Source organism: Xenopus laevis, chromosome 1L (assembly GCF_017654675.1).
Source record: "Xenopus laevis strain J_2021 chromosome 1L, Xenopus_laevis_v10.1, whole genome shotgun sequence".
Lineage (NCBI taxonomy): Eukaryota > Metazoa > Chordata > Amphibia > Anura > Pipidae > Xenopus > Xenopus laevis.
In genome coordinates this window covers 108,270,099-108,291,638 of record NC_054371.1, presented here as the reverse complement: position 1 = coordinate 108,291,638, position 21,540 = coordinate 108,270,099, and the positions used below count along the sequence as shown (strand labels likewise).

The 21,540-nt window shown below is 38.7% G+C and overlaps 1 protein-coding gene across 3 annotated transcripts in view; it reads left to right on the top strand.

Annotated features, from left to right (window-relative positions):
* The window catches only part of pwwp3a.L (PWWP domain containing 3A, DNA repair factor L homeolog), a 31,551-nt gene that overhangs the window by 7,252 nt on the left and 2,759 nt on the right, over positions 1-21,540 (top strand). For 2 of the 3 annotated variants that reach the window (XM_018254821.2, XM_018254811.2), the window contains exons 5-12: positions 2,902-3,792; positions 4,514-4,642; positions 5,651-5,721; positions 5,831-5,916; positions 6,905-6,965; positions 14,373-14,448; positions 20,882-20,932; positions 21,070-21,500. In XM_018254821.2, the coding sequence (XP_018110310.1) occupies positions 2,902-3,792; positions 4,514-4,642; positions 5,651-5,721; positions 5,831-5,916; positions 6,905-6,965; positions 14,373-14,448; positions 20,882-20,932; positions 21,070-21,500 (1,796 nt within the window). The remainder of the gene's footprint in view (positions 1-2,901; positions 3,793-4,513; positions 4,643-5,650; positions 5,722-5,830; positions 5,917-6,904; positions 6,966-14,372; positions 14,449-20,881; positions 20,933-21,069; positions 21,501-21,540) is intronic. The other variant, XM_018254830.2, reaches the window with a different exon arrangement.

Sequence of the window (21,540 nt, the reverse complement as noted above, 5' to 3'; positions counted from 1 at the left end):
TGGCTTTCACCAATAACACTTCAGTCAGGAAAACCCTTCCCCAATCACCAGTGGACAGTCATCACAACAAATGACAGTCTACAAGTATTGGGAAACCTAACAGTGCAGTGACGTTGGTCACAGAAAGAACAACTACTCCCCATCAACATCCTGGAATGAAGAGCAATCCACCTCTCATTGCTCCACTGGTCAGACAGACTTCGAGTTCTACCTGTAAGAATACAGTCAGACAATGTAACAGCGGTGGCTTACATCAACCATCAAGGAGGCACAAAGAGTCAAGCGGCCCTCGCAGAGGCACAGCAAATTCTTCTGTGGGCGGAAAACATAGTACCAGCTATCTCCACAGTTCATATTCCAGGAGTGGACAATCGGATAGCAGATTTTCTCAGCCGAGAGACGCACTTGGTTCACAGAGCTCATACGTTATCAGTGGACGCACCATTCCACCTTCCAGACAGAAGGGATCTGTTATTTCAGGGGCCGATCCTCCACCCGAGTTCACCACGACTGACTAACAGCATGGCATTTGAAGCCTTAATCCTAGCCAGATCAGGAGTTCCAAAAAAGGCTATACCGACCTTACTAAGGGCCAAAAAGCCCATCTCGGCACGCATCTACCAAAGGTTATGGAGGACATTCATATCCTGGTGTGAATCTAAAGCCAAAGACCCACAGTCTTGTGACGAAGGTAGCCTATTGTTATTCCTTCAGGAGGGTTTAGACAAAGGGCTGGCGCTCAGCTCACTGAAGGTTCAGGTATCAGCCTTATCCATCCTTTTTCAGCAGCAGCTTGCAATGCTGCCCAACATCAAGACCTTCCTCCAGGGAGTATTGAGGATGGTACCTCAATACCGTCATCCAATCCCTCCCTGGGATCTCAATATGGTACTTTCCGTATTGCAGGAGCAACCATACGAGCCATTGGAATCGATTTCATTACCTCTGCTCACTCTTAAGGTAGTTTTTCTATTAGCCATCACTTCGGCTAGACAAGTTTCAGAACTAGCAGCTCCTGTCGTACACCATTTTTGATTTTCCCAAGGACAAGGGAGTGTTGAGACCTACCCGGTTGGTGTCAGAATTCCATCTTAACCAGGACCTGGTGGTTCCTTTAATTTTGTCCTGAACCAAAGACAAAGTTGGAACTGAAGTTACACAACCTAGATGTGGTTTGTTCTCTCAGAACATACACCAGGGCTACCAAGAGCATAAGGAAGGTGGACAACCTCTTTGTCTTACCATAAGGAGCATGGAAAAGCCTTAAGGCATCTAAGGCCACCATTGCCTAGATGGATTAGGTCAGCGATCTTGAAGGCCTATGAGGTACGTGGTAAGGCACCCTTCCGGGTTCATCTCATTCTACTCTTTTGCTCAGCACTTCTTGGGCGGTTCGCCACCAGGCTTCAGCAGAACAGGTCTGTAGTGCTGCAGTATGGTCATCCACACACACCTTTTCCAAATTCTACAAGGTGCATACATGCGCTTCAGCCGAAGTGAAGGAAACTGCTGCAGGCGGTTATTCCCTGAACACTAGGGGTAAAAAGTCCCGCCCTCATGGGTAGCTTTGGGACGTCCTCATGGTGCTTGTGTCCCCCAATCTAAGAGAAAAATAGATTTTTGTACTTACCGTTAAATCCTTTTCTCTTGTCCTACATTGGGGGACATGGGCCTTCCCTCCCTGTATTAGTTCAAGTTAAAGTTTAAAGTTATCAGTTAATATCATATATAATTGTTATTGTTCAAATACCAATAAGTTCAAATAGCAAGTGCTTCATACCATGCTTAGCTTGCATTGGGAAGGTGCTCCTTCTCTTCACATGGGCAATTGGTAGGGCTTGTCATCTCTTCTTCGGTCAGAAAACTGAGGATTGAGGAGGTAGGCAGGGAAGAAGCCCAGAGCAGAAGGAGGAGCCACTTTAACCTTTTAGTGTCCTTTCTCCAAGCAACAGGATCTTCGTCCCCATGGTGCCTGTGTCCCCCAATATAGGACAAGAGAAAAGGATTTAATGGTAAGTACAAAAATCTATTTATTTCAGCCTTTATAAATGACATTTTTGGCTACAGTAAATAACTGTATTAAAAACTTTTTTTTATTTAACACAGCCTATCTATTTACCCAGATTTATTTTTACTCTGAACTGTTTCTTTAAGAAATATTTAGATTATTTTGATATATCAGTTTTAGGCTAATAACAGATGATGGTGTTTCATATGTGGAGGACATTTCCATGTCACTTCTCATTAAGTATAATAAAAACTGCCTGTGTGTTTTGGCATTCTAGAGCATTTTCTACCCAAACCCCTACACCACTTTACAATTCAGCAAAAGCTGTTTCCATTATACACACATTAGTCTTGTGCATTTCACTGGCACTGGTAGTTAGGAACAACCTTGTCTAACATTAAAGTGGACCTGTCACCCAGACACAAAAATCTGTGTAATAAAAGTCCTTTTCAAATTAAACATGAAATCCAATTTCTATTTTTTATTAAAGCATTCATAGCTGTTGTAAACTCATTTAAAAATCTCAGCTGTCAATCAAATATTGTCTGCCCCTCCTCTATGCCATGGGCATCAGGTCCCCCATTCTGGTGCACAAACAAGATTCTAAGATGATGCAAGGCTTTCCTTAAAAGCAGTGTCCACAAAATGGCTGCCGCCTGCTTGCTAACATTTTGAATTCCCAGACTGAAGGAAACAAGATTCGAATAATTTATATAGTGTAATTAAAGTTAATTTTGCTTGACTAATGTGATAAAATAGGATTTGGAATAATTTTTTTGGGTGACGGGTCCCCTTTAATAATATTAAACAGAAGTAAATGGAAATGTTTACTATAAGGAAGTGTCTTATTTGTCTAACAATCTATTGGCTTTGACACAACATTTGTTTTCTAGCATCCAAATCTAAAAACACTGATACACCTGTAGAGGAGTTGACCTATCGGAAAGCTCTCAGAATTGCATTAGATATTTTGAATGAAGCATCCACTGCAGTGAGTTCAGTAAATAATCATTGCAACAATGAAACTAATAATACTTCCTCCGAGGATATAGTGTTTAAAGAAATGGAACTAACGAATGGGAAGAACATAAATCAAAATGCATCCAGTACCATCAATAGGAAAAAGAAACCCTTTGAAAGTAAGAGAAAAAGACTGAATATGAAATCTGAGAAAATGGAGCACCCAGCACTAAAAAGTGTGAAGAATGAACATGACAGTTCCACAAATAGCACAAAGAAATCCCCTGAAAACAAAAGGATGACATTGAGAAGTCTGAAAACAAATGAGGGCACAGTTGCAACCAAAACAGAATTACTTGGGAGGCCTAGACTAACTGGCACAGTTTCATCTCCAACAACATCAAACACCCAAATGCAAGGTTGTGCAGCAATTTGTGTACAAAGAAAGCGAACAAAAAGTTCAGAGAAACCTTCCAGAATTTCTCAGGAACATTTAGATTCCAGCTGTACTGGACCTCGGTCAGAAGTCTCTTCTGTGGGAGTAAAGTTCAAGATGGCATCTGTTTCCAAGGGAAACCTAATGAATTTATCAAAGAAACATTCACCAAAGTGCATGGGTGCTGCAAAGAATTGCAAGGCTACAAACACTAATGGGCGAGTAAAGAAAGGAGCAGGCAAACTGAAGCCACAGAGCAAGAAGCCTGGTTTGGGAATACGTCCTGTAACCAGGCTAAGCAAAACCTGCAGGGATTTGTTAAACTGTCAAACTTCTTCAGAAACAGAGAATGGCATGGTCAGCAAATGTAATATTCAAGATGAGCAAGGTACATTTACTATTGAGCAAAAGTGTATCCTGGTTTTATAGTTTTCCATTTTTTTAGCAAGAATGTCATAAAATATTAAAAGAAAATAGTTTCTTCCTAAATTATTTTTTAAAGGAGCAGGAAAGCTACCAAAGCAGTTTATTGCCAATAGATTAGCCACAATAGTGCAAGCTATAACTATATTTATTCTGCAGAATGCTTTACCGTAAACATCTCTAGACATTGTCTCTGTTTGTTTAGGATAGCAGCTGCCATATTGGCTTGGTGTGACATCACTTCCTGCCTGAGTCTCTCCCTGCTCACTCATAGCTCTGGACTCAGATTACAGCAGTGAGGGGAGGGGGAGAGGAGCAAACTGAGCATGTTCAAGCCCTAGCCCTGGAGGTTTAATCTGAAAACAGGAAGTCTGATACAGAAGCCCATGTATACACAATAGAAGGAAAGCAAAGCAGGGTTTCTTTTGACAGCGGACTCAGAGCAGCATTACTTTGATCGCTTACTAGTAAATTTATATATACCTTTCTGATAAAGCTTACTTACTTTTCACCTTTCCTTCTCTTTTAAACCAGTTTTTAATCCAATATCCGGTGTTTATATGTGGTTTGTGTAACTATGATGATCAATTCCATTGTTGTTTTTGTTAGAAGTATAACATTTTTCAAGGTGTACAGTCACACATAATGATAATCATGTAACTGAGATGTTGAACTCTGCTTTCTAGACTTCTCTCCTGGACTGTCTTCCTCTGATATGGAGCTAAGCTCCCCAACAAGTTCTGCACAGGATAACATTTTACCAGAGGAGGAGAATCTAGAAGATATGGAACTACCAAGTTTCTTAAACCATCCAGGTATTTAAAAATAACTACTGTGATTTTTTTTTTAAAGGGGTTGTTCACCTTTAAATTAACTTTAAATATATTGTAAAGAGTAATATTCTCAGACAATTTGCATTTGGTTTTCATTTTTTATTATTTGGGAATTTTGAGTTATTTTGATATTCATTCATCAGCTTTCCAGTTTGCAGTTTCAGCAGTCTGGTTGCTAGGGTCCAAATTACCCTAGCAACCATGCATTGGAATATGAATAGGAGAGGACCTGAATAGAAAGACGAGTAATAAAAAGTAGCAATAATAATACATTTGTAGCATTACAGAGCATTTGTTTTTAGATGGGGTCAGCGACCCCCCATTTGAGAGCTGAAAAGAGTCAGAAGAAAAATTATAAAACTATAATAAATAATGATCAATTGAAAAGTTGCTTTGAATTGGCCGTTCTATAACATACTAAAAGTTAACTTAAATGTGACCCACCCCAAATACTGCAGAGCAAAAACCTTTCAATGTTTTTTCTTTCCTGACATCTCCCACCTCCTCCACCAGCACACACACACGCTCTATGTCCTGCCTTGCCACATCATGCACTTCTTGGTCACAAGCAGTGACTAGAGATATGCAGTCTGATGAATTGAGCAAAAGCTTTAGAGGACATTTACCTGATATGCATAGTGATATACTGTATATACGCACAAGCACATAAGAGGGTTCTGCATTTTGTCACATGAGAAATTACATTCTTATGGAATTGCTTGGTTCCCTTTTATCATTAACCCCCATGTAAGATATAAGCGCAACTGATTGGGAACTGCTGCACTAATGCACTAAAGCTAATGGAACACATGGTGTTTTCTCTACAGGCCTTCTACCATCCTGTTATTTCCATTAGAAATGTCTCACAACTAATAAAAGTAGTTTTTGTCCTAAGAACACAGAATTTTTGTAGCAACTGTATGACGTGGTTACAATGAAGCCTATGGAAAGTGGAAATGGCGACGTTTCATTTCCCCCTCTTTTTTTCAGATCCTGTTTCATTTGAACCTGGAATATTTGTCTGGTGTAAATACCAGAAATTCCCTTACTGGCCGTCAGTGGTAAGTACTTACAGTGTAGGTTTTGTGCATTTTGCATTTTAAATACATTTTACAAATGCATTTTTTACTTCCCCCCCCCCTCCCATTTTGGCATGCATGCTTTTTATAGGTCAAAACCATACGTCGGAAGGATCGCAGAGCCAGTGTGTTATTTCTTGATGAGACATTGGCAGACCCCGACAATAAAGCAAAAGGGTAAGCTAAGTGACCGTGCTAATGCATGGAACACAGCTTGTGTAAGCCACATTTTTAAAGGACCAGTAACGTCAAAAATTATTTTTAAATTTTTTTTTGTATATAACGAAAAAAAAAATGCCAAGACATATTTAAATTTAAAACATATTTAAATTTAAAATCGCAAAGTCTTTATTAAGAAATAACTTACCGAAACTCTGCTTGTGTTCCTCTTCAGAAAAGGTGACGGGGCGACGATCCATCACGTGGCGCTCGATTTCTCCTCCCTGCCTTCTATAGGAGATAGCCAGGGAGGAGAAATTCGAGCGCCGCATGATGGATTGTCACACTGTCGCCTCGTTTGAAGAGGAACGCAAGCATAGTTTTGGAAAGTTATTTCTTAATAAAGACTTAGCAATTTTAAAGTTAAATATGTCTTGGTTGGTTTTTTTTCGTTATCTACAAACAAAATTTTATTAAAATTTTTTTGACGTTACTGGTCCTTTAATTACCATTGACTGTAAAGCTGGCCATAGACGAAAGATTTTACCTCAATATCGGACGAAAGATTGTACGTCCTCATCTCCCAACCTGCCACCATTCAGACCAAATAAAGCAGTAAAAGAACAGATTAGCCGATGTTCTCACCCTACAGCAATCGTATGAAAGTTTATGCCTACCAAGCTAGTGACAGTCTCCCACTAAAAATCGTCCGATCGGAAGCCGCAGAAATTTTCTAACCTGTCCGATCAACTGAATGACCGATCGGCATGGCAAGATAAATGTCGGGACACTCCACACACGATCCGAAAATCGTACGAATCGAGGATTCGTACGATCGAATCTGTGTGTCTATGGCCAGCTTTAGACTCAACCTTTTGAAATATCTGAATATGAAAATGCAAGAATGTGGGGTTGTGTAGAAGTGTATTGGGAGAACATTACTTTTACAGAAGTGACATTAGAGAACTGATGCAGTCAATGATGAATGCATGTTTTTCTCATTCAGTGTTTCTGTTTCCCTGCGCAACCTAAAGCACTATGATTGTACAGAGAAGAAGCAACTTCTCGTAAGTCAATGATAAATCTGTAACTGTGTACTAATGTATAAAAACCTATGTATTTTTTTTTTTATTATTTAAAGTTTTTTATTGTTTTTTTCCAGTCATGAATTTACAATAACAAGATCATACATATAACAAAAAGAAAAGTGAAAAAAAGAGAAACCAAAAATAAAAAAAATAAAAAATTTACTCTGGGACACCTTCATTTATATATACTGTTAGACCATTGTTGTCATATTCTTAAGTTAACCATATCACTTATCATATAAATACAGACATTGCCAGTAACTGGCAATTTTGGGGAGGGTTCCCTGGGTACGTGCGAATGAGCATTCATACGTTGCTGTTTGGTTCAATTCCTGCAAGATGGATTGTATTGAGGGAATATCCTCCGTTTTCCCTTTCCTTGCAATAGCCATTCTTGTTGCGAAAAAAATGATACATTAAATAACATTGTGCTTTGTTATACTGTAATGTTTGTATTGGATTCATTATACCCAAAAGTGCTAAAGCCGGAGTAAGTATAATATTAATTTTAGTAGTATCCTGTATCACATTCTCGACTGATCTCAATAAAGTTTGTACCTGGGGACATTCCCACCAGATATGTAAACAACTCCCTGAACCCCCGCAATTTCTCCAACATTTATTCGGTGAACCATATATTCTATTTAATTTGCTTGGAGTTAAATACCATTGGTAGATTAATTTCCTAGCATTCTCAAGGTGATTAACACGTTTAGAAAATACTAATGGCGATATAAACGCTTCATTCCATTGTTGTGTTGTGAATGTTTGATGTAGATCTTTTTCCCATTTTTGTTTGAATCCATATTTATTTTCCAACCAATCCTCAGGTAGAACTAGCAACTTATACAGTGAGGAAGTACCTTGCTTCTTAAGAATGGGGTTTCTAAAGAAAACTTCACAAACTGTAGGTGGTCTATTAACATAATGAATCCATTTCTGTGTGTAATGGCGAATCTGCAGATATTTATAAAATTCAGTGTGAGGCAGTTGAAATTCTTGCTGTATTGCCGTAAATGACTTTAGTGATTGACCTTCCATTAATTGAAGTAATGTGAATACACCCCTTTGAGACCACATTTTAAATTGTAAAGATGGTATATCCATAGCAATTGTGTCTAACAATATATGGGGTGATGGAAAGGGAGAAATATATTTGGAATTGCGTATAGATCGCCATTTCTGTATTATCCACCCTAAATGAGGAGGAATGGTGCCTGAATTGCAAAAAGTTATTGGACTATTAGAGGTAAAAATTTGAACTAAGGTCCAAGGGGAAAGGCAATAGTTTTCAATGTCAACCCAGTGTTTAGTGCCTCTAGGTAAATTCAACTCTGCTAGTTGATCTAATATTGATGCTTTGTGATAAATTGAGATAGCTGGAGATGCCAGTCCCCCTTCCTCTTGTTGTAAAATTTGTTGTGCTAATCTTGGTTTTTTGGAATTCCATATATAAGATGTAAAAATATTTTGTAGTTTCTGTAAATATGATCGTGGTAAAGCGATTGGCACAACTCGCATCAGATATAGCACCTTGGTAAACATATCATTTTCAGAGCCTGAATCCTACCAACCCACGATATAAACATGGTTTTCCATGAACCAATTTCCTCTCTTAGTGAATGTAAAAGAGGTATAAAATTCTCCTGATAGAGATTACCTATAGTATTTGATAGATGCATACCTAAATATGAAATCTCTTTATCCTTCCATTCAAATGGATAAGTCTGTTTTAACTGTACCATAATGTGTTCAGGAATATTCATTCCCATAGCTTGGCTTTTGGATTGATTCAACTTATACAATGATATATTACTAAAACCTTTCAAAATTTGTAATAAAGTTGACACTGCAGTTTGTGGATTGGTAAGAAATAATATTATATTGTCCGCATATAGCCCAATTTTATGAGTTACATTGCCTATGTCACCCCTTGTAAGATGGAATTATCTCTAATTGTCTGGGCTAGCGGTTCTATAGCCAATGTAAAGATAAGGGGTGAGAGTGGGCAACCTTGCCGTGTTCAGAAAAGGTGTCCCCCTACATTTACCTTCGCAGATGAGTCTGCGTATAAGGCCATAATAGCTGTAGAGAAATAAGGAGGAAAGTCAAATTTTTTTAATACCCTCTGAATATATCCCCAGTGAATGCGGTCAAAGGCTTTCTCCGCATCGAGGGATAAAATTAATGAGGGAATTTTATTAATTTCAATATGATGAAGGATATTTATACATCTGCGGGTGCCGTCATAGTCTTGTCTCTGTTTGAGGAAACCAACCTGGTCTATATTAATAAGTTGAGGCAATATATCTTGAAGTCTCAAGGCTAATACTTTTGCATACATTTTTAAGTCTGCGTTTAAAAGTGCAATAGTCATTTTGACATAATGCTGGGTCTTTTTTCGAGATAGTTGTAATACTAGATAACATTTCCCTAGGAAATTTACCTGTGTTCACTATCTCGTTATATAGTTTAGTTAGGGGATCTAGGAGTACCTCCTTATATAATTTGTAGTATAGATGTGAGAAGCCATCTGTGCCTGGTGCTTTCTTACTGGGAAATAATTTAATGGCGGCTTCTACTTCCCTTAGTTGTATAGGCAAACTCAGACTTTCTTTATCCCCAGATTTAACCTTAGGCCTATTAACAGAAGACAAGAATTGGTCTATAAGGTCCGGAATAGGATGGTTCTCAGAAAAATCATTATTTAAGTTATAGAGCTTACTGTAAAACTGTGCAAATGCATTAGCAATTTGGATTGGATTAATAAATTGAGTGTTAGTGTCTGTAGCTTGTTGTAGTCTAGGTAGATCTGAGTGAGAAATTAGAAACATATCTATACGGGAATAGGACATATGAGGGTGAGAATAGAATGTATAATCCCGTTGTGTTGGATTAGATAACCGCCATGCATCATATAAATGTTATGTCTGTAGCACAGGGGAAAGTGTGGAATATTTGGGGGGCTTTTGTTTAGATGTTTTCCTATCCCACTTATTATCTACAGTACAATTAAAATCTCCCCCAATTATCAAAATGCCCTTCTTGCATTGCGATACCTGCTGTAAGACCTGTCTAATAAACCCAATCTGTCCTTCGTTTGGAGCGTATAAGTTAACCAGTGTATACCATTGGTCATACATAGTACCAATAACTATTAAGGCATCTACCCGAGGGATCCACCATATACTTATCCAAATGAAAGGGAATGTTCCTATGGAATAGTTTGGCTACCCCTTTATTTTTTGTGTTTGCTGATGTTGTAAAACAAATTGGATAAGTTTTATTGCCCAATGTAGGTTGGGCCGATCTTAAAAAATGAGTTTCTTGTAGCCATACAATGTCACTAAAATTTTTAGCCGCTTCTCTTAGTGCTAAGGCACGTTTGGTTGGAGAATTAAGGCCATGAACATTCAGAGATATACATTTAAGTGCCATATATATTTAAAAAGGTTGCTATTATAGGTGGATCTCCCCGGGAAGATTCCTCGTTAGCTCTTGCTGACCAAACAACCAATAATAGCAGTAATATCCCCATGTGATACCCCGTAAAATCCCCAGGGTTCCTCCTCCCACCTCTGGACACCAAAAATCTCCCAACTAAGTAATTAAGACCAAAAACATTCAAAAATATCCATCCAGGTGCTACCTGTATCCCCTTGGTATGGCTTGAATATTTAGCCACCTCTTTAAATGTTACGGAATATTTAATTAGACGGTTAAAGCCGTAAGCACTCAAAGATGTCCCTTTATATGCCATATATAATTAAGAAAGTTAGTGCTGTTGGTGAAAATTCCCAAAGGTCTATCTCACATTTCAACATATTTATGTCAAGTTTTACACACATTACGTCAGCTGATATAACAATATCCTCAGAGTCAAAGGAAAAGAGAAAAAAAAAAAAGGGTAAATACACACACCAATTATAAATAAACCTAGCTATTAATAAGGATTGGTCTGGACAGTATATCTACATGCTCGTAGCTCGAATTTTAGCTATTAAGCTACATTAAAGGGGTTGTTCACCTTTGTAACAAATTGACAAATCTAACAGTTCACATGAATAGAACAAACTTTTCCATAGAAATAGTTAACAGAAAAAGTACAGTTCAAGAGATATTCACCTCAGAAGTGTCCCTGTACTAATCCTTCAGTTCCACACAGACCCTGTGCTGGGAGGGGGTCACTGACCCCCAAAAACACTACAGTGTTCACTTCCTCTTCCTTATATGACATCACACATTGTACTGGCAGCTAACTTAACTCCTATTGGCTATGTCTGCTGTCAATCTGCCACTGCTTCCTGTGCTGGGGAATTTGAGCAGCATTCAGGTACTGAAGAGAAACTGTTACAAGTTTGTGAGAGGGAGGGGGAGTGTGGGCTTGGGCTGCAGAGACTTCAACTGAGCAGATGGTAGGGATCAAGGTGCTCGGGACCTGGAGTTTTACGGATAATGGATCTTTCCATAATTTGGATCTTCATACCTTAAGTCTACTAGAAAATCATGTAAACATTAAATAAACCCAATAGGCTGGTTTTGCTTCCAATAAGGATGAATTATATCTTAGTTGGGATCAAGTACAAGGTACAGGTATGGCATCTGTTATACAGAATGCTTGCGACCTGGGGTCTTCCGGATAGCAGATCTTTCTGTAATTTGGATCTTAGTACTAGAAAATGGTGTAAACAATAAATAAAGCCAATAGGCTGGTTTTGCTTCCAATAAGGATTAATTATATCTTAGTTGGGCTCAAGTACAAGCTACTGTTTTATTATTACACAGGAAAAAGAAATCATTTTTAAAAATTTGAATTATTGGATTATAATGGCTACTATGGGAGATGACACTTGTACTTTCCAGAAATATATTATTATTTTTGGGGGGGGGGGGTCCATGTATTATTTTGTGTATTTACCTCATAAAAAAGGTAAAATATTTTTCTGGCATAGATCCCTATATCATGAAAAATATAACTTTTTCATTTTTTGGTATTTAGAGCTCTAAATCTTGTTCCAAAAGTGGAACCTTTAAAAAAGGTATCGTTTTCTTAGGTAAATTACCCCCCCCCCCCCCCCCCCGGAGAGCGCACAAAATGTTCAAAAAACCTACCTGCCCTCATCACTGCTCTGCCTGTCACTTAGGGCTGCCACCTCACCCTTTTAAAACCAAACACATATGAAATCCACAGCCTGCATGGCTAATTAGCAATTCATTCAGATGCATGATACATGGCTGCACAGAAATCAGTTCAGTCTGCAGCATCTAAATGAGTTGATAATTAGCCATGCAGGCTGTGGATTTCATATGTGTTTTAAAACGGTGAGGTGGCAGCCCTACTGTCCCTGCTAGATGTGTAAGTTACATATGTTTCTAAGCAAGTCGGTGCTGGTTTTGTTGCAATTTTGTAAATAACTGACATTATGCTTAATGCCAAAGGTTGCCAAACAATGTTGCTCCTTCCTTTTCTGCAGTATTTGTCTGCATGGCTGTGTGATTGTTTGTTGCAAGGCAGGTTTGTTTATATGCTGCATCTGTTAACCTCTGCCATTACAATTGAATAATCAACCAATGATCATTCAAATTATGTGACTGGTTACAGTTCACAAGCACCCAATAAATTACTAGGAGGAGGGCAGTATCAACATCCAATAGGAAACAAGTAAGGGCAAAGCCTAGGCATGATGATGTCATCATATAGGAAGTTCTTGGTGTGTCAGGTTCAAAATAGGCCACTCCCATCACTTCAGAAAACTGGTCAGAGAGACAGGAGAAGGGCTGAGTTAATAGGTATAGAAATTAGCTTTTACATTGGCATTTTTACTTTTTGTTATGGAAAATGGTTTTTCTAACACATTGAGAGCATTGTTAGTGGTTTCATAAGGTTTGTACATTGAAGGTGAACAACCCCTTTAAGTAGCTTATAATTGCCCATAGCTGATAGAGTGTATTCACACGTGTCGTTGCTCTGTTGTTGGCTTCCTTGTGGTTCTCCTTGGCATTTTTTTCCAGTCGTCCATCACTCGATTTGGGCTTTTCGTTCCGGATGTAGAGGGAGGATCAGGCAAATCTATCTCCCATGACTTTAGTAGGGTAGTTCCTTCCTCTATTGTATTAATAACGAAAGTCGTTCCATTCCTAGAGCATAATAATTTAACAGGAAAACCCCATTTATAGGGAATTGTATGTTGTCTCAGCATTTCAGTGTTTGGGTTGAGAGCCTTCCTTTTTGCAAGAGTTGCTGGTGATAGATCCGTGAAGAACTGTAGAGGTTGATATTGCTCTGGTAAAAGTTCCTTTTTCCTTGTAATCAACATAAGTTTCTCCTTGGCGTGAAAGAAATGTAATCTAACCAGTACATCTCTAGGTGCAGAAACAGGGCCTGCTTTAGCTTTCGCTGTTCTATGGATCCGGTCAATTAGCAGATGCTCCCTTGGTATATCTGGGAGAATGGTTTGTAGCAGCTCTGTGAAGTGCGGCATCAATTGGTCCGTTGTTACTGATTCAGGCATACCAGGAATACGCACATTGTTTCTCCGTGACCTGTCTTCCAGATCAATTAGTTTGTTCTTTATTTGCTGCACATCCTCCTTTATTGTGTCGGTTTCGTCCACCAGATTGTTATGGGCCGCAACCAATTCTCCCATTTTATTTTCTAAGTGAGCAGTACGCTCTCCCAAATCTTTAATGTCTGACCGGATCTCCTTAGCAATCTGTTTGAAGTCTGCTTGAATATCCGCCTTTAAGGAGTGTAATAGCTCTCTCATCTTTTTTTCGGTGAGTATCGGCTCGTTGGGCTCACCGCTATCCTCTTCAGATTCCAGCGGCTCTTCATTGCACGTGGTTTGTGTTTGTGATAAACTCTCTCTACGGCCATTACGGGTCTGCTGCATGTCAAAAGAGCGCTTACCTTAAAAATTCGTAAGTTTTAGCGGTGATTGTTTCTTTCTCGACTTCCCCATTGTGTAATCCCAAAATCCGCTTCGTCTTGGGGGTTTTCACGCTCTGGGCAAGTATCTTTACCGTCTGTCTGATAGTATTCGAGCGTGGAGTACTGCAGCAACACGTCCTACTCCATTAGCCGTTAACCACGCCCCCGTTACAGGAAAACAGTTTTCATTGTATTGAAATGCTCTACAGACTAAAACTCTTCCACTGGCAGGACCATTACTGATCAGACCAGAAAAAACCTATGTATTTTTATCAGCTACCACACTAAGATGTAATTTATACTCACAAAAAAGTTGCTTGGGGTTTGGGTTGGCTTCTATTGAACTGGTTTCTCAGATGTAGCTTTGCCATTTTACTTTACAACCTTTATTATTTGTTCTACTTTAATGTCTTTATTAAATTAAATTTGCTAATGTTTTCCTATTATTATTGTAGGAAAAGGCCAAAGAAGGCTATGGTATTGCTGTTGACTGGTGTAATGAAATGATATCAGACTACCGGATTCGGATGGGTGAGTTTATACAAAATGAGTTTGGTTTTTAGAAGGTCCCTGTATGTTAAATTGGCAGTTCATCTTTAACTTTTAACATGATGCCGAGAATTATATTTTCATTGTACTTGATTTTTTATTTTCTGTGTTTGTTTTTTTTTAAATATTTAGTTTTTTTTGGTTTATCAGCTCTCCATCTTGATGAGCAGCTAATCGGACCATAGCAACCAAACACTGGTGTGAATGAGATACTGGAAGATGAATAGAAAAAGGGTCTGAGTAGAAAGATAACTAATAAAAAGGAACAACAAAAACAAATCTGTAGCATCAAAGAGCTATAGCTTTTTTTATTAACGGGGTTAGTGACCGCTCTCTGAAAGCTGGAATAAAACAGAAGGGTAAGGCAAGTAATGCAAAAACAATACAAAATGATCATTTCTGTAGTGTCTCTTTTAGATAGCTTTGGAGAGGTTGAAAGGCAATATTTTATCTTCAGTGATCTCACGCTGCTATTTCGGGAGATTAGTCGCCCATTGACAAATTGATTCTTCTTCAGGCAACTAATTTCCCCGAACTGCCTTCCCTCTGGCTAGAATGTAAATGGCCAGCGGGATGGCACTCGGATCGCTTCAGTTTTCCATAGTCGCCCGAAGGAAATCCAAAGCGATCAGAGTGCCATCCCACCGGCAATTTATATTCTAGCTGGCGGGAAGGCAGTTCGGGGAGATCGCCCGAAGAATAGATTTGTCGGTGGGCGACTAATCTCCCGAAATAGCAGCGTGTGTCTCTGCCCTAAAGGAGAAGGGAAACTTGTGATGTATTTAGCCATAATAGTGCGAGCTAGAACGCTATATTTATTTGTCCGAATGCTCTACCATACCTGAGTAAACAGCCATAGAATTTCTCTCATTTGCTTAACATATCAGCTTTGTGTGACATAACTACCCTGCTGTGTCTGGCTGCCTGCTCCTCTCTAGGCTCAGATTACAGCATAATAGAGGGGGAGTGAGGAGGAAAACGGATACCAAGCCCATGTGTAACCAATAGGAGGAAAAGAACATGATGGCTCTTTTCACAGAGGACTCAGAGCAGCATTACTGAGTGTTTAAGGTTGTATATCCCTGGACCTTTCTGATAAAGTTTACTTAGTTTTAACATTTCTTTGTCTTTTAAGGAAGTGAGATGTTCCTTAAAGGGAAAATATATCACATTTGAGACACAACCTAATTAATTTGGGCTTGTGTAAAAAAGATGCATAAATAGTTTCTGAACTTCCACATTTTTACATTTTTTTTCATAGAGACATTCTTGATTCCAGAGACTGAAATGGCACAATGCTAGTTGGTCTGTGCTTGCAAGAGCCACATCTCCAACCCCCTTAGGATTACAGAGTGAACTAACTTCTCCAGGGTCGGATTTGCATAGCAAGCGCCCTTAGGCCTTCTGCCGTTCATCGCCCCCATCCCTTCCTCTTCCTTTGTGCACATGCGCAAATTTTCAGCATCGGGTCCGGAGTATTGGGGATTGATGCACAGGAAATTTTAAAAACTATTGTATCTCCTGTGAATCTCCAGTGCTCCCGCACCAATGCAGGTGTGGTTGGGCAGCATGCCTCCCCCCTAAAATTCAGCCTTTCCAGGCCTTTGTGGCCTTTCCACAAATCCGGACCTGAACTTCTCCCTCACCTTATTTTATTGTAAAGTAATGAATTCTGGGATTTGAGGTCCCTCTGCTTTCCATAGTCAGTGGTGCACAGATACTGTACTGACTGACATTGCTTGCTACTGCTGTTTATTCCCTTTTCCATCAAGGATTTGTATACCTTAGCCCAGGGGTCCCCAACCGCTGGGCAGCGGCCCAGAACTGGGCTGTGGACATTCCTGCACTGGGCAGCTGAGCCAAGCGCACAAAAACGAGGCGTGCCGAATTGTTGTTTTTGTTTTCTTTTATTCAACTTGCAATATTATTTCACCAACCCTGGCAGCCAAAAATTAGAGTAGCCTTAGAGGTAGATTTATTTTATTGTTAATATTTTTCCATTATTTTTTCTATTTAGACCTATCCCTATTCGTATTCCAGTCTGCCAGTCAAACCACTGCCTGGTTGCTAGGGTAAGTGGGAGCCTACCAACCAGGTAACCGTTTCAATCCCAAATTAGAAATAACCAATTAAAATAATTACACTACAAATTAATTCAATATATGTACAAATATGTACAAATATAGACTGACACAGTTTAATCAAGAAAAGATTTTTGGGTTTTTTTTAATGTACACTTGGCATATACTTATGTATAATCCTATTACGCCAAGTAAAAAATAGAGGTATATGCATTGTTGGGTTATATTGTAGCTACATGCTCAGGGGACAAGTACACCCCCCCCCCCCGAAATGTCATCATGTTCTATCATATTTAGATCATACTTAGAGACTTAAGGCTTAGTCAGCACTAATCCTGATTAAACATGGGGTGGCAGATTCATCAGTTGTCAAGAAAATAACCCATGACTGCATGCAAACGAATATCCATTTGTTCTCAATTATTTTAATAAACTGTAAAATAATGGTTGTTTAAATCTTCAGTCAATTCCCAATTCTATAAGCAACACAAGGTTTTACTTGCTGAGATTTCTCATCTGAATTTTGGCAGTTTTTTTCCAGAATAAATTAACTTTTCAAAAACAAATTAGTACGTTCACTATGGTGTTTTTCTCACAAAAAATCACAATCTTGGATATTGATAAAACTGCCCCTTGTTTATGATGATAGCCACTTACTATTGTCTCACTTCACTCTGGAAAAATAAAAATCACCATCCACTGTAATCTTTTTAAGAAGCCTTGTCACTATTAAAAAGTAGCAAGTCCCAGTTATTGATTAATCATCCATACTGTCTATTTACAAAATAACATGCATAACAAAATACTTCTAATACTTGTAAAATTGTATTTTGGAAAAGAAAACCCAGGATACTCAACAGGGAAACTAGATGATAAACTTTCACAAGTTAAAGGGAGAATGTCCACATTTGTTAAATACATATTCAGTTACCTGGTTTGCACAAAGTATGCATTGCTGATGTGCCCCATCAAGGCAGTGTTTATTTTTTGCTTATCTCATTCATTTGTCATGACCTGTCCTTAAAGAGGTGGGGGGTTGGAAGAAGCCACCGTTTCTATTTTATATACAAAGTGTTGAAATGTTGTTGAGTCCACAATTCAGATAAATAGCATTTGGTGCATACAAGGGTGGCATATATCAAATACAATAAACCCTAGTAAAGCCTATGTGTGGGCCCTCCCCAACTGACTCTCCAATAGATATCTGGCAGATATCTATTGGGCAGGTTTGAAAATCCTTTTAGACAGGGCCACATCTATGTGTTGATGTGGTCCTCTCCCAACGGCCTGCATACCCCTATTATGATCCAATTGTTGGCCTAGGGGGTGAGTGGATCTTAATATGTATGGACACCTATATGGATCTTATCTGTATTGACCAATTAGATTTTTTTACTTTACAACCTTAGCGTTGCCTGAAGATTTTTCAATTCATCCCCATGTGTTTTTTTCTCCTGTTAATTTTGTCTTATCTTTTCAAAATAACCTATGCCTATGTGTTTAAAGGAGCAGCAACACCAAAAAACATAAGGTTTCTATGATTTTAAATATATGGCAAGGTTACCCTTCACTGGTAAAATTACATTTGCTTTACAGGCTGGAATATAGTTTATATATTAATAAGCTGCTGTGTAGCCACAGTGAAGCCATATAAGTTAAAATAGTGCACATATTTGCAACAAATAACATGCTCTGTAGAATATAATGGCTTTAGTCCTTAAATCAGGAGATAAGGGTCAAATTTCACTTGTGGCTCTTACATAGTTACATAGTTAAATCGGGTTGAAAAAAGACAGTCCATCAAGTCCACCCTCTCCAAACGAAAACCCAGCATCCATACACACCCCTCCCTACTTTCACACAAATTATATATACCCATACCTATATTAACTATAGAGTTTAATATCACAATAGCCTTTGATATTATGGCTGTCTAAAAAATCATCCAAGCCATTCTTAAAGGCATTAACTGAATCAGCCATCACAACATCACCTGGCAGTGCATTCCATACCCTCACTGTCCTGACTGTGAAGAACCCCCTATGTTGCTTCAAATGAAAGTTCTTTTCTTCTAGTCTGAAGTGATGGCCTCTGGTACGGTGATCCACTTTATGGGTAAAAAGGTCCCCTGCTATTTGTCTATAATGTCCTCTAATGTAATTGTAAAGTGTAATCATGTCCCCTCACAAGCGCCTTTTTTCCAGAGAAAACAACCCCAACCTTGACAGTCTACCATCATAATTTAAGTCTTCCACACTGACCAGTTTAGTTGCAAGTCTCTGCACTCTCTCCAGCTCATTTATATCCCTCTTAAGGACTGGAGTCCAAAACTGCACTGCATATTCCAGATGAGGCCTTACCAGGGACCTATAAAGAGGCATAATTATGTTTTCATCCCTTGAGTTAATGCCCTTTTTTATGCAAGACAGAACTTTATTTGCTTTAGTAGCCACAGAATGACACTGCCCAGAATTAGACAACGTGTTATCTACAAAAACCCCTAGATCCTTCTCATTTAAGGAAACTCCCAACACACTGCCATTTAGTGTATAACTTGCATTTATATTATTTTTGCCAAGGTGCATAACCTTGCATTTATCAACATTGAACCTCATTTTCCAGTTTTCCAACTTGGACAAATCACTCTGCAAAGTGGCAGCATCCTGCATGGAACCTATAGTTCTGCATAATTTATTATCATCTGCAAAAATAGAAACAGTACTTTCAATGCCCACCTCCAGGTCATTAATAAACAAGTTGAAAAGCAAGGGACCTAGTACAGAGCCCTGTGGTACTCCACTAACAATACTGGTCCAATTAGAAAATGTTCCATTTACCACCACTCTTTGTAGTCTATATTTTAGCCAGTTCTCTATCCAGGTACAAATACTATGTTCCAGGCCAACATTCCTTAATTTAACCAGTAACCTTTTGTGTGGCACTGTATCAAATGCTTTAGCAAAGTCTAAGTAAATCACATCCACTGCCATCCCAGGTCCTTGCTTACCTTCTCATAAAAAGAAATTAAGTTAGTCTGGCAAGATCTATTACGTATAAAACCATGCTGGCACACACTCATAGTATTATGATTTGCTATAAAGTCCAGTATCTTATCCTTTAATAACCCTTCAAAAAGCTTTCCTACTACTGACATCAGACTAACTATCTTTTTTGACAAGAAATAGACTGCTAGGTGCTGGCTGGACAGATACAAAGAGGTCTTCCAAATGGAGAAATGTTTTTTGCATATTGTTATTCTAAGCAACTATTTTATATATACATCTATTGACGTTTTTCTGTGTTGTTAAAGTTATTGTATTGAAAGCTGTATTTTTTTAGCCTTTTTGTTTCTGTGGGTCTGAGTCAAACCAATGTAATAGTCCAGAACTGTTAATCTGTTGTCATGCAACATTGTTTTAGGAGTCAGAGCTAGAACGGCAGAGAATTTAATGTAATGTGAGATGGGTTAATTTTCATTTAGTTTTTCCATTAGGCACGTGTTATACGTCACATTTTCTGTACCAGAGGAAAAATGCCACTAGAGAAACGCCATCTACTCCATTCTGCACTCTGTTCAGTAATCACGGAGGTACAGCATCCTCCTGTCACTGCTGGCAGGTTTTTGGCCGAAAAATGCATGCTTGCACATTTTCAGGCTGAAATATTTTCTGTGTGAGCATTAACACAACGCTGTGCCTATCATTGCTTGAAGCAATGAACAGGATGTGGATTGGAGCATAATCCCTGCCGGCATTTTTATTCCAAGTGTGATATTAGTTTAAGTTAAGATGGCTTCATTACATTTAATTATTATTTGCCATGCTTTTTATTGTGAAAGATTGGCCGAATACCGAACCAAATCCGAACCATAATTTGCATATGTAAACTAGGTAAGGAAAGGGGAGAGAGAAACTTTTTTTTACTTTCTTGTTTGTGTGACCAAAAGCCACGTGATTTTTTTTGGATTCAGTTTGGCCCGGTGCTTGGATTCGGCCTAATCCAACTGAAAAAGGTTGAAACTTTGCTGAATCAACTTGTAATTTTCATTTCGAGCCATGCTGAGCTGTTCCTGGGACTGATAGGGCAATTTTCCCTGGGGTCACATTTGTCCTATATGAGAGTAAATACCTTATGCCCATATTTAACATGCCCTTAATTTTACCATATACTTAATCATGAGCATCTCTTGCCGCACTTCATTAATCGGTAGTAAAATCCTCTGGCTTCCTTATTTAAGAATGTATGTTACACCTTTTTCCACCACTAAAGAACTTCATTGTATAATGATTTTGTTTCTTTCTTCCAATATAATATTTATATATTTTGTTTTGTAGGGTGTAGCTCATTTTCTGGATCTTTTGTGGAATACTGTACTGCAGCTATAAGTAAGTGATGCACACTCCTCTGTGTTTAAAATAACTTTTTTCTGCTCATTTTTATATACTGCTTTAACGCCTTTCCATTGCCACTATTTTAAAGATTAGACAGACCTGAAACTATAATTTAATTTCTTGTTTCTAAGGCTACCCTGTTCGGAAGGAGCTGAGATTTGGCAAATCACGGTTGTTCTTCCCCACTGTGGATACCGAAAGTGAAGATTCACAAACAGAAGTGACTAGCAAATCTCATTTAGACAGGAAGTTATTGCCAGACCGTGCACGAGCAGCAAGGGATCGTGCAAATGAAAGACTGGTGGACTTTATTGTTAAGACCAAGCAGGCTGAGAATCATCTTATGGACATCCTTGCAGGGAAAAAAAAGTCCCGCTGGTTACATGATTTTCAGGTTGCAGACCGACATACGACCTGTATAGAGACCTATCTGGAAGATGAGGAACAAGTCGAATATGTGGTTGCTTATCTGCAGAATGTTTGCGAGCAGATGGGCTGCACAGCACAGAAGCTAATGAATAAAGACCCAGCAGCCTTTATTATGGATGTTTTGCTTCCAGAGGTAACATTCATTAGCTATTTACATGAGCCACTGTGAAATA